General features: G+C 48.9%; 1 protein-coding gene across 4 annotated transcripts in view; it reads right to left on the bottom strand.

Annotated features, from left to right (window-relative positions):
* Kirrel3 (kirre like nephrin family adhesion molecule 3) overlaps window positions 1–12,217 on the bottom strand; it is a 551,931-nt gene extending 539,714 nt beyond the window's left edge. For 2 of the 4 annotated variants that reach the window (XM_041657584.1, XM_041657585.1), the window contains exons 1-2: window positions 12,110–12,217; window positions 9,104–9,544 (exon numbers count right to left, since the gene is read on the bottom strand). In XM_041657584.1, coding sequence (XP_041513518.1) covers window positions 9,104–9,158 — 55 coding nt within the window. In that variant the 5' untranslated portion in view covers window positions 9,159–9,544; window positions 12,110–12,217. The remainder of the gene's footprint in view (window positions 1–9,103; window positions 9,545–12,109) is intronic. The other 2 variants (XM_041657586.1, XM_041657588.1) reach the window with 1 other exon arrangement.
* Between the last annotated feature and the right edge of the window lie 291 nt (window positions 12,218–12,508).

Below are 12,508 nucleotides of genomic sequence, written 5' to 3'. Positions count from 1 at the left end.
AGCCCCAGTGTGATTCGGAAACTGTCATAGCTCCCAGCATTGCCGAGGGTGACAGGTGGACTGTCACCCTGCACCAGAGTGGAGTCACCTGTGACATTTGCAGGTGACTGACAGAAATAGGCACTGACATGCATTGAAGAACAGAAGGGCACAATGGTTTCTTTGCCGAAGCTCAGGAGTGACTGACTTGCCAGGGGACGCTTCTCTTGGCAGTGTCCCTGGTGACCTGGTGAGCACTCAAGGCCTTCCTTGGAGGAATGGATTTAAATAAACCTTAAGCTTCCCCGCGACTCTAGCCTGGGCGCCTCAACATCTTTATGTGCACTGACACCACGCTTCTGCGTTGTTCTCCCTTCTCATACGTCTTTGCATTTCATCTGAGAGTCTTGCATTTGTTCATAGACTTCTAGGTACCCAACAGTGTGCTAGGCACCAGATGATAAAAATGTAAGGTATTTTAACCAACCGATTCTGAAAATTCCCTCAATTCCTTGACTTGCAGATATGAAAAGGTGGGGATGGGGATGGGGCAGACACAAAAGGAGTTACACGAATAACGTCTTGATTACTTTTCAGCCCCGCCCCTTCCCAGGCCCCAAAGGCCTGGAAGTCTTGAGCCTTCTGGGTAAAGGTGACTTCCAGAAATGTGACATACGAACTTAGCAAGAGTGTGGAATCATAGAGAACTAGAAGTACAAGACTGCTTCTCTTCTGAAGGTCACCTCTGGGACTCAGCTCCCTGATCTTTATAGGGAACAGCTAGAATCCTTTTTGCTATGCTCAGACATGGGTGATTAGTATGAATTATGTGACCATGCAGAGGATGGAACTTAGTGGCAGTGCATTTGTGTAGTGAGGCCCTGGATTCTGCCCCCAGTGCTGAGAGGGGTGGTTTCGGGGTGGGATATGAGAACATGCTTTTCCTTCCATTCCAGCCACTGCTATTGTCATGCCTCATTTATGTGGATGACCTATAGTCGTTGGAAGCCACAAGCTTCTCTGAGAGGCATCAACTCACACAAAATGGTGAACTGGAATGGAAAGCTCTCTGGTCAGACATCACCTCTCTGGGGGAATCTGCCCGCACTGATACCAGGAGAAAATGAAGTATTGTTTGTGAAAATTGTGCTCTGCAATGTCTGACTATTTACATAGATGTTAATTATCAATTATTGCCACTACTATGAGCAACAATGGTCAAAGGAATTTGCTGGGTACCAATGGGATCTAGGACACATCATCTACCTACCGGGAGGACTAGCCAAAACCACCCAATTGTTGCTAAGAGATAAGACCCTGGGAACAGGAGAGCTGGATGCCTTGACTCTCACCTTGTCCGTTCTCATTCCCTTTCTTATAAGTTGGCTCCTGCATTTCCGATGACCTGAATTCTTTTCTGAGAACACTTGCAGCAGGGCCCTGCTCATCGGGCCAGCCTCAGGCAAAACACTCAGATAGCTACTGCTTAGCAAATGTCACTAACTACTTCTTGTAGGACATTTGAGGATATTGTCCCCCCACTGAGCTTCCTGCCAGCTGCCATCAGTTCCTGAAAAGAAGAGGCCCTGGAAGACCCAGATGAGTCTGACAACAGTCTCTACTCCGCATGGCAGGTTCTTTGCCATGGCAGACCTTTCTAACATCTGGGAAGAGCTGTCTAACTTGCAAGCTTGTTTTCTCCAAAACTAGCACAGTTTCCTTTTGCCAGAAAGATGCCCCTAGACATCCCTTCCTTCCTCTCAGGGCAGTGCTCCCTCTGTCTCTGTAGCCTTCAGGTGTCTTCAGAAAGAGTCAACTCTCATTCCTCAGACCAATCAATCACCCAGGTATCCTCAGCATTCCATGTCTCGGGTGTTTGAGTTCTCTTCAACACGCATCTCTGCCTTCTCTTGTGGTGGGGGGAAACCAACAGGTAGCCAGGTTCCTCATTGCTATTCTCTTGCCCACTTTTCATTATCTGCGCATACCAGCCACGAAAGAAGACGAACTAGAAAGAGGTAAGTGTCCTCCACTCAATACCCCAAGCTTTCAGACTCGTGTGATGCACAGAGAATTCCAAGAGTAACAAGAGAATCCCCAAAGCTCTGACTCAGAGAAGACTCTAGATCCTATGCTCCAATCTTTTTGAGATGCTGACGTCATTCTACCAGTCCATCCTTCAAAGAGCTATCGTGTTATTCTCAGCCACTAGCCAGCCAGCTTTGCCCTACTGAGGTTTCTCACACACTGCAAACACGCCCATTCTAGCCCCTGCTGCTGAGACCGTCACATTCTAGTCTACACATCTTCTTGTCTATGCACGTTCCAGGTACAGCCTGGACTCCTTGCTTTACACATTGTCTGGAGCACACCCACATATCCTTTGAGAGCAAACAGACATGGCATCTCCTCTGGATACCACTTTCTGAAACCCTGGTCTGTCCTTGATGGTTTTTTGAGCACCATTCTGAGAGCCTTCGTGGAAGGGTTGGCTTCCTGTCCAGAAATCTGGCTTCACCTAGCTCTGTAACAATCCCTGATGCCACACCTACCACACAGTAGGCCTGCGACAAGCACTGTCGAGTGGCCAATAGGTGAGCTCCATGTCACAAAATACTTTTGCTCAAAAAATAAGGAGAAATCAATGTTGCCCACTGAGACATCAAACTCCATGGAGTTGAGGGGTGGGGGGACATGTAGAAGGGTGTGAGCCATGTGTGTTTCTTTTCACTGAAATGCTGTCTCTGAATTTTGTTCCCATCATGTCAGCATCAGCTGGGAAGAATCTGAACTTGCAATAGCTGTCCATCCAGTGCTTTTCTTCAGGGAAGCAAACCACCTAGACTCTTCAGCCTGATGTGTCTAAGACAGACTCAAGCAAACTCAGGTGGTTTCCGTTTCAACCATTCAAAATCCGGGACTGGGCAAATTTGCTTGACCTTGCCGTTAGAGACATGGGCAGGTCTGTGTGTACATGGGGGGGACGGGACATGGAAAGGTTTCTAGGTTGCCAGGAGAAACCTCTCAGGGTATGTAGGAAGTGTCTTCATGGCCACGGTGTTAGCGAGTATGCCCAGGAAGGAGTTAGATGGTGATCTCCCTCCCATTCAGCGCAGCACATATGGGCCCCAACAAAAGAACTATGTAAGGCACAGAATCCACCCATACTGGCCACTATTCCAAGGCCTAAGCTTGTTTCCAAGTGTACCCAGAGAATGCTGACATTTATTTAATCCTCATAGTGGTGTTGACTGTGTACTCGTGGAAACACTCTATGCTTACGGAAGATATTTGTTTCCAAGCCGCTTATGCTAAATTGCCATGATATAAAGGAAACACTTATCCAATATTGACATTTACTGACTTCTGGAAGTATACAGCCAGCCAGAGTACTTTTTTTCCTCCTCTGGGAGAGAACAGGTCAAGGATAAGCATGGCACTTGATGCTAAGCTCTGAAAGAGCAGGAAGTGAATGAAAGTTCATGCTGGTATCCTCACTTCCTGTGACCTTTCACTCCATGGCACAAAGTGGGTTGGGGTGGGGTGGGGTCAAAGCTCTGTTGTGCTTAATCCTAAATCTCTGGCAGAAAGCAGGATACCTCATCCCTTGCATGCCTGGGAGAGAAGCATTTTAATGATCTAGAAGGTAACTAGAGTCTCATTTGATGTGCGTACCTAACTGGGTAAATTCTGATTTCCCCTTAGGAAAAGAAAATGCCACACAATGACATATGGAACGGCACTATGTGTCAGTGAAGTCGACTCTCGCTTCATTCTTTTAGCTGGAAATAAAGTCCTATTCTATTTGCAGTGCAGGTGTAGCAGCCAGAACCCAGGCACGGGGCTCTGGCTGGTACTTTGTTCCCTCTGGCTTGGTGATAGCAGTGACTGCTCTCGAAACGCCATGGAATGGACAGCCCCCAGCCAAGCAGCCCTAGTTGAAGCCTAGGAGTCTAAGGATCCTGGAGTATCCATTGGCTTTATGGAAAAACTTGAGCTCCCATGGCTGCAAGAACCGTCACTGAAGTGAGAATTGCCGCCATGGTGATTCAAGCATGGGTAAGGACGTGTTCGAGGCCTCACCCACCTCCTCTTCTGCTGGATTAGAATATGACTAGGAACAGGCACAGGTCACCTTCAGGGCCTCTCTGTCTCTTAATTGACCCCAATTTTAAAGATATATGAACTGTTTTTCCACCTGGAAATCATCTCGACATATAAGACGTCTAAGGATAAGGACTGGTTGCTGCTGAGGTCACATGCATGCCCACTTTGCTCCTCCCATCAGCCCCATCTCCATTAAGACCCTAAAAAAAAAAGTATTCTTGGCCTTTCTCTCCACTCCTCCATCAAAGGCAATTTTATTTTTCCTCGTTCCTGTTTCCAAAACAGTTTATCTTTTTTATCTCCTTGGAAGAAAAGTACTCCACAAATCAAAGGTATCATTAGTATTGTTATTATTTTGCTATTGAAATCTCTTGAATTCACTCTGGATTATTCATGTGCTTTTTTTGGGTCTGCAATATAATACTGCCTAAGTCACCCCCACTGGGCTAAACAAAAATGAAAAATTGCATCTTCAGGCCTAATCCCTGGCTCCACCCCGTCTCCTGCTGGCCCTGGCTTCTACCAACAGAGGCACACACACCAGGCAGGGCTGCTCCTTGGTACCATGCCTAGCTCACTGCTGCTTTTCTGAGTCAGATCTTCCTTCCTGTACCCATGGCATCCTCCCAGTGCCATGCTCCGATGCTGACCCCACCCACACCCTCGTGCCCCTGGGGCGTTTCTTTTCTATCCTCAATAGCTCTCGGGGCTCCCTGTTGGGCAGCAGCCACTGAAGCCATCCACATCATCCCTATAGGCATGCTCCATTCCTGCACCCAGAGGCTTGTTAAAGGAGTAGTCCCACATCCTTGGCAGTGGTGCTCGGAGTTTCCAAAATAAAAGAAGTGATTCTTCCTCCCCTGGATGTCATGTCGCTGGGACGCCAGCAGCAGGGGTGGGGGTTCCTACTCCTCATTTGCCTCATGGCGCTAGGACATTTCTGGGTAAGGACAAGTATTCCTAGTGTTGCTTACTTGCATGTTCTTCTTCTGCTCTCCCCTTGCCTGAACCTCCCTTCGCACCTTTATTTTGGGGGCACCCGCTGACAGGTTTGTGCTCTTTACCCAAGCTCTTTCTTTTCTTTCTCTTCCCCACGAGAGCGCTTGACAAACTCAAGCTTCTCACAGTGGCCTCTCTCCCTCCATGCTTCCTATCACCCCCATGGCTCGTGCACCAAGGCCAGTTCTCCCCCACCCACTCCGTTCACCCCCTATCTGCTTGAAGCTTTTCTGTTTCCTTGGAGATTCAGGTTGTCTTGCAACTCTGCCATCCAATGGCTACCTGGTTCTCCTTCTGATGTGTCCAGATAATCAAGAGAGCAAGGTCTATTAAGGAGATGGATCCTAGATTGATCTTCAGCTAGGAGATGCCCCCACAGGGAAAATGTGAGTTTCTTTTTACTCTAAATGTTCAGAACATCAAGAAGCACAGGCAAAGCAAACACACCTTTTGGGTTGGGCAGAGTTGAAATCCGGTGACCATCCCATCACTGGGTAGGACAGGACAGTCTGGAAATGCCATTGCATTGGGGGGGGGGGACACTTTTCCTGAAGCATGTGCAGTGGAAGCTACTGTGTCTGCCCCACCGCACGCTGCCAACACTGACTCAGAACATAAGATGCAAGCGAAGCAGGGAGTCTCCAGTCCTGCTGAGACCCTATTCCTTCAAAGTTGCCTAAGAGGTGCCCGTGCAGGGTAGATGGAACGAGGCTGGAAGATTAAGGAAGGCATCGAAGGAAGTAGTTGTGGTGAACTGAAATGATAAAGGGGGAAATGTAGCCAGTTCTAAGTATCTGGATGACAAGGGAATCGATTCTTCTTCACCCAGGGGCAGAACATACCGTTTCTCTGCAGGAGGTAAATTGTGCTGTGACATTATCCTTCTCTATACAAAGCACGGCCACCCTGACAGCTGAGGGGGAGAGGCCTCTACAGCAAGAGAGCAACCCACCAACAGCATATGCTGGCAGCTTTCCATGCCCTAGCATGAGCCAAGCCCAGAGACATTGACAGGGCGGGAACACGGGACTGTCCCTTTCTACTGCCACCTTAAGAAAGAAAGAAATACTTGGTATCAGTGTACATAAAAAGTCCAAACTTTAAGAGAAAGAGCCAGAAATATTACTGACATTAACTATTCTGTCCTCTCTCAGGGAGACTCACAGTCAACAGATCAGAAGGGAAACTCTAGGAATTTAACCAAATGCTAATGAAAACTTTACAACATGGTGGGGGATCTGGATTCTGGGAATGAGAGTGTGAGAACTGCGTCCCCAGAACTCCAAGAAGACACACGGGTTCCCACTGGGAGAAGTGCTGGGTAGCAGATGGCCCTGTCATCAGCATGCTAGATAAGGCCCTAACGAGATCCTTGACTCCTCATTCCCTCCCAGTGAAGGACTGTCCTGACCCTTTATGCATTTCTGTGGCAGAGCATCCAGAAGTCTCCGAGTGTAGGAGGCAGTGTCCAGGCAAGTTCCCTGTGTGTGGAGGTGTGTCAGTTGTGGTTGTGACCTCACTCTTGGGCTAGAAAAATCACAACAGGGGCCGTCTAGAACCATACGGGCTAGTAGTCATTTCATGTCCCGTTGAAGGTGGAACTGCTCGATCTAATAAGTTAACCAGTATGTGATAGTAGGTACAGCATGGCACTAGGATATATATTGAGAGTCAGATGGGATCTTCTGGGGGGAACTTACAACACTCCAAACAACACTCACATGTTTAAAGATGTTCATTAGGGCTAGAGAGATGACTCAATGGGTGAACATGCTTGCCACCAAGGTGATGAACAGAATTTCACTCCCAGGATCTACATGGTGGAAGAAGAGTACTAGCCCTGCAAGTTGTCCTCTGACCTCTGCACATATGCCCCCGTGTGTACCCCTGCCTGAGAGCAGGCACACACAAATAGAGAAATGTCATATGAGGGACATTGCAAATGTTCAGGAATCAAGTCAAAAGATCTCGATATGGCATTACAATGAACCAGTCAAACATCTTCCCTCCTAACTGCTATGGTGATGCTCCTATATTCACGATTCCTAGTGCTCAGAGCAGGAGGCTCCTCAGATTGTCTGGGTCTACTTTGTTCTCTGAATCTTCTTGAGGCTGATGTGGAATTCCGTGGACTACACACCCACCGTGGGATGTTGCAAGCCAAGCTTGGGAAGACCAAGAATAAGAAGATGATTCAATTGCATGGGGCTGTGGCTTCTTTCTACTGCCCCTGGGGCTAAGAATGAACAAAACAAAGCATTTACCCTCAGTAGGTAAACATTTAAAGATTCATATGAGGCAGTAAAGAAATAGCTTGGTACTGAGAAAAGAATGAGCACAGTAGAAAACACACTCTGTAATGATGCAGACAGGCAGGGAAGCACTTAGACATCTATAGGCTTCTTATGCCAATCTGAGGAAGCACTGGCCAAGCTTCTAAAAATACAAAAGACTGACAAAAACTTGCTTGAGTTGCATGCGTTATGTGTGCGTGTGTGTGTGTGTGTGTGAGGTCCCTTCTTGTCTATAGGAAACTTCCCAAGAAATTTAGTTAAGAGGCAAAGGAGAAAGGGAGTCAGGGAGTCAGTGTATGTGTGTATGTGTGTGAATGTTCATATGCAAGCATGCACACATCCCAGTGGTAATACCACCAAATATGTCTCTGTACCAGGATTCTGGGATGGCTCTTCTTCATCCAGCCTGAAAACTTGTAGAAGGGCTATTTATCTTCAAGATGCTCTAGGGATTCCTATGAATGTGTATACAAACTCATTATAAATCTGCATAGACATGATTTACACATACTCCTAGGGGAAGGGGCCCCGCAAGTTTAATCAGGAGGGATGACTGCAAAGTTTGACCTGAATGAATAAGGGGGAAATCTACAGTGACAACAAGGACCGGGGAAAGAGAGAGGGAAGCCTGGCTTTACTTATATTTGCCTTCTCCTGAGGAGAGAAGCAAGGAATACAAGCTGTTTGCTTGCAAAGGCAGCCACCCATGGTGATGTTCATGCTTTCTCGAAAACTTTTACCCTTCATTTAATCAACAGATGGACGTTCTCTGTTGTGGATTTTTTTTTTTCTGAGAGTCCTGTCCCTCCAAGAGCTGTGCTGGCTGGCACAAATGCTGCCTCAGATGGCAGAGGCGGCATTGGCATTCCAAAAGAGTGGGAAGGAACCGGTTTACTTGGCCCCTTCAATCTCAATTCCACAGGTGACTGTTGATGCCTTTAGCTATGTAGGCACTTAGTTCTTCTCTCCCTCCACCATGGCCAGCCCCATGACTCTTAGTGGCAAGGAGCCCAGAGGTAGCCAAGTTCTTTCTGGGGAGTCCACCTGCTAGGCTGCAGAAAGGAAGCAATCAGCACCAGGGGCGAAATTCCATTTCATACACAGAATCCAGTGCTCAGTGGGATTCAGAATTCAGCCTTGCTCAGGGAAACGGGTGACATTCAATGAAACTCTTTACAAGCTTTCTTTCCCCCAGTCACTGCAAACACCCGCCTCGGAACGTTCCGTTAATCGCATCCCTTTCTGCAAACTGTGCAAACCTCACACATTTGCTTTAAACACACTCGGGCAAGTTAGACCTATTGGAGCTGAAATCCACCTACGCCAGGCACCCCTTCTCCAACCTGGCTGTGAAGGCGAGCAGGCACCCAGAAGTTCCGAATGGCTTGGCCACAGGCTACTACCTAATTAACATACCGGGTGCATAAAGAACTCATCTGCATCTGAGAGTTTAAGTTGGACATGGACAAGAGAGAGGAGAAAGTGCAGCCGCCCCCTGTCCTCCCAGCCCCTTCCTTCTGAAGGGAAACCAACAGTACCATTTTGTTGCATTTGCAAAAGCAAAGAAGCGACGCTACTTACTGCCTCTGGCCCGGCACGGAGACCCACCGCCAGAGCCAGCTCCCGAGCCTACCCACCTCCCAGCCCTCTGACTCCCGCGCCCCCGCCGCCACCGCCGCCGCCGCCGCCGACTTTGCTCCAACTCCGGCGCGCCCGGTTCCTACCTTGACTGAAGAGGAAGAAGCAGAGGAAGAGCAAATCCAGCTGGAAAGGTCTCATTCCTCAGCGCGCGGGCAGCCGGCGGGGCAACTTGGGCGTGCAGTTAGTTCTCTTCAAGCGAGGCGGCTGGGCTCGCGGTGCTCAGCCTCCGCCGCCGGTCCTCCCGGGTTCCTGCCGACCATCTATCTGTCCGTCGGTCCGTCCCTCCTCCGGTCCGCTTCGGTCTTGTTGTGTCTCGGCTATCTGCAGGCAGTCGAAACCAACGCTTGTTTTCAGCCTCCTCGGGAAGCCAGGATCCTCAGCAATGTCCCCACTCGGAGCAGATCCATTCTCTGGCTCTTGGCATCCCAGGCACACGGCTTCCTCTGGCGGGCTCCTCCCACAGAGAGCGAGCGAGCAAGCGAGCTAGCGAGTGACGAGTGACAGAAGGGCTCCTTTCACAGAAGCTGGGGCGGGGGAAAGAGGGAGGGGAAACAGGTCATAATTAAAGAGGAAACACTTGGAAAGGGGAACGCTTTGCAAAACGGGAGGGTTGCAGAGAAGCGTTGCTTTCCTTCTTTCCCCTAAACAGGGGATATTCAGCTTTTGTTACCATTATTGACCAGAACGCATAGTGAGCACGGAGCGGAGCTGTGACTTTTTGTTCACACGATGTTATGTTGTTAAACGGGAGTGAAGTTACCGATGATTAGACTCATGCCCATGCATCAAAATGTGCCTGCCTTGCTGTTGCACGAGGGACTGGCATCTGGGCTAAAAGGAAGTAGGGAGAGGCCAGGATGGGTACATCTTTTCCCAGAAAGGACTTAGCCAATGTGTGTGCCAGGAGGGAGTTGAAGAGAAAAGTATGCTTTGCATTTGGGGACTTTCCTGGTGTGTGTGTGTGTGTGTGTGTGTATGTGTGTGTGTGTGTGTGCGCGCGCGGGGAATTGATAATCTCTAAGTGTTTGGATTTTAGTTTGCTTTGCACCGCTCTTAGAAAACAAAATACAGAAGCAAGAGCTAACGCAGGCAGGTTTGTGACAGATACCTATTTATTATTATTATCCCGGCCTGTGTCTTCCCTAACAAGGACAGGGAGCAGTCCGTCTTTGCATGTGGAGCCTCTCCCCTAATGAGCACTCCATCACTCCAAGCATGCCTTTTCTCCAAAAGGTGTGCTGAGTCTGATTGCGAAGGAGAGGCCAAGGTCACAGGCAACCGTTTCTTGAGAACCTGCAAAGTCTTTTACCTGTGGTGAAACCCACACTCAAATCAAACTCCATTTCCTCCAGGATATCAACACGAATTTATCTAGGTCTATTTACTTGCTAGACATTTAGGCATGCCTAGAATAAGCAGGCCATGGGGGGAAGTAAAATAGACCATGCCTCCAGGAGTTTATGATCCAAAGTGGAAGTGGAGCACACCCAGGCACAAACTATAAGTGTCTTACAAAGCAACACATAAAAAAAAATGTAACATCATATAGAGTGAGTGAAGGGGGACTGAAGGGAAAATGAAAGGTGCTCTCTCAATGTGTGCCATTCAATATTCAATTATAAAATCAATCATAACTTTCTGCAGTCTTTGGACCTTAGGGAGTCCTTTTAGGAATCTCTTACCCTTCCATCAGTACTACAAATATGGGGTTTTGGGGGGCACACTTTGCTGACAGCAAGGCACACTCTAAGTTTCCACGTGGATGTTAACTCAAAAAATACGGATCTTAGAATCTATGAACAACAAAGAAAGAGGCAGGGGCACAGGCATAAAATGTGTACTGCTTGGAGCTGACACCTGGTAGCTGACAGCCAAGATCTAGAAATTAGTAGGTGTAAGCTTTGTTGACTTTTCCATTCTTAACATAATAGTTTATTTAACCACATCTTTTGGAGGCTGTTAAACATATCAGAGGGAGATCTCTAAGAAAGCTGGTTTGAATGTGTGCACGTGTGTGTGAGTGTGTGTGTGTGTGTCTGTGGGTGGGGTGGGGGGAAAGATGCTGAATAACAGGGACAACACCATCAGCTAAATTAGCAAAGCAACGTTATGATGGCCTTGGTCCATTAGCTTGGCACAAGAGATAATGCAATAAAACAGAAGAGGTAAATCAGAAACTCACAAAAGATGGATAATAACCCCTAGCACTATGTGCCATATAGCATATGAAGGGTGAACATTTGGTATGTATAGTGCTGTACATCAGTAGTCGTTTTCCACTAAATATTCAGGGCCAGGGGAGATGAAAGGTCTGAGTCCAGCTTCAAAGGGCAAACCATGCAGCGAGTGAAACTGTTAGGATGTAGAAGGAATGTGCCTGCCCAGACAGCATCTGATATTTTAACTAAAGATTTATCCTCTCAGTTGTTGGTTAATTTTCTTTGCAAGCTTCTAAATGGCCCGCGGCCCAGGTTTGCTTAATTCAGCCCCTCTGGGGGAAACAGGGTCATGAGGCTAGTGAAGTGTGCAATACAGGGCCGGTCAACAGATACACATAGCAGTGTATGTGCACCACTCTGGCAAAAAAAACTCACTCTTGGGAAGAGGGGAGTGGGAGTCCAAGGTTGGGAGGACCATGCTTTCCTTTGGCACTAGTCCCCAAGATCCACCTCAGGACTCTCAAGCTGGTTTCGCACTTCCCCTTTTCCAGCCAGTTAGGTCTGTGAGCGCGCGCGCGCGCGCGCGCGCGCACACACACACACACACACACACCTCTCCCACATACACACACACACACACACACACACACACACACACACACACACACACACACACCCCTCTCCCATCGCAGCCTCCGGTCTCCCGCAGATAGGAAAAAGGCTTGGATTAAGTAATCAGCTGCCTGCCTCTAAAAGGACCAGGAGGCGTTTCATCCCTGAGTGCTGGAAAACCAACGGCAATCTTCCGCGGCCACCACGTGGGGCAGAGAGAACGCAAGCGGTACCTGCAGGACCCACAGGCTGCCGGGCACTGGCGCCAGCCCCGACGGTGGCCCCGCCATCTCCGCCCACGCGGGCTGGCTGTCTCACCTCCTCCGGGGGCTCGGTTAACCTCTCGGCGATGCAGGATGGCCTGCTGGCAGTTCGCTGCGAGGGAGGAGGGAGGCAGGCGGCGAGAGGACGGCTCCACCTGATGGAGAAGCGCGGAGAGTCCTTAGCCCCAGAGTGCGGGTCCAGGGGATGCAGGGAGAAAGAGCACCATCCCTGCAGGCAACCTCACCATCTAAGGGAGTGACACGCAGGATTGGGGGGGGGGCGGGTCTCAGAGCACACACCCTACGGAGCTAGTAGCCTTCAAGAGACAGCAGAAAACCAGCAACTTGGGAAGCTGCCCCAATTCAGCTTTCAAAGCACAGGTCTCCTTGGCGTCCACTTTGCAAGGCTTGGCCCCTCACCAGCAGGTGGCACCCTCTCCAGCCTTTCTTCTCC

The sequence above is a fragment of the Microtus oregoni genome, unplaced genomic scaffold (assembly GCF_018167655.1).
Source record: "Microtus oregoni isolate MIOR12 unplaced genomic scaffold, Mior012 000008F_ref0000371, whole genome shotgun sequence".
NCBI lineage: Eukaryota > Metazoa > Chordata > Mammalia > Rodentia > Cricetidae > Microtus > Microtus oregoni.
The sequence above is the reverse complement of the archived record's forward strand: the minus strand, read 5'-3'. Positions and strand labels throughout refer to the sequence as shown.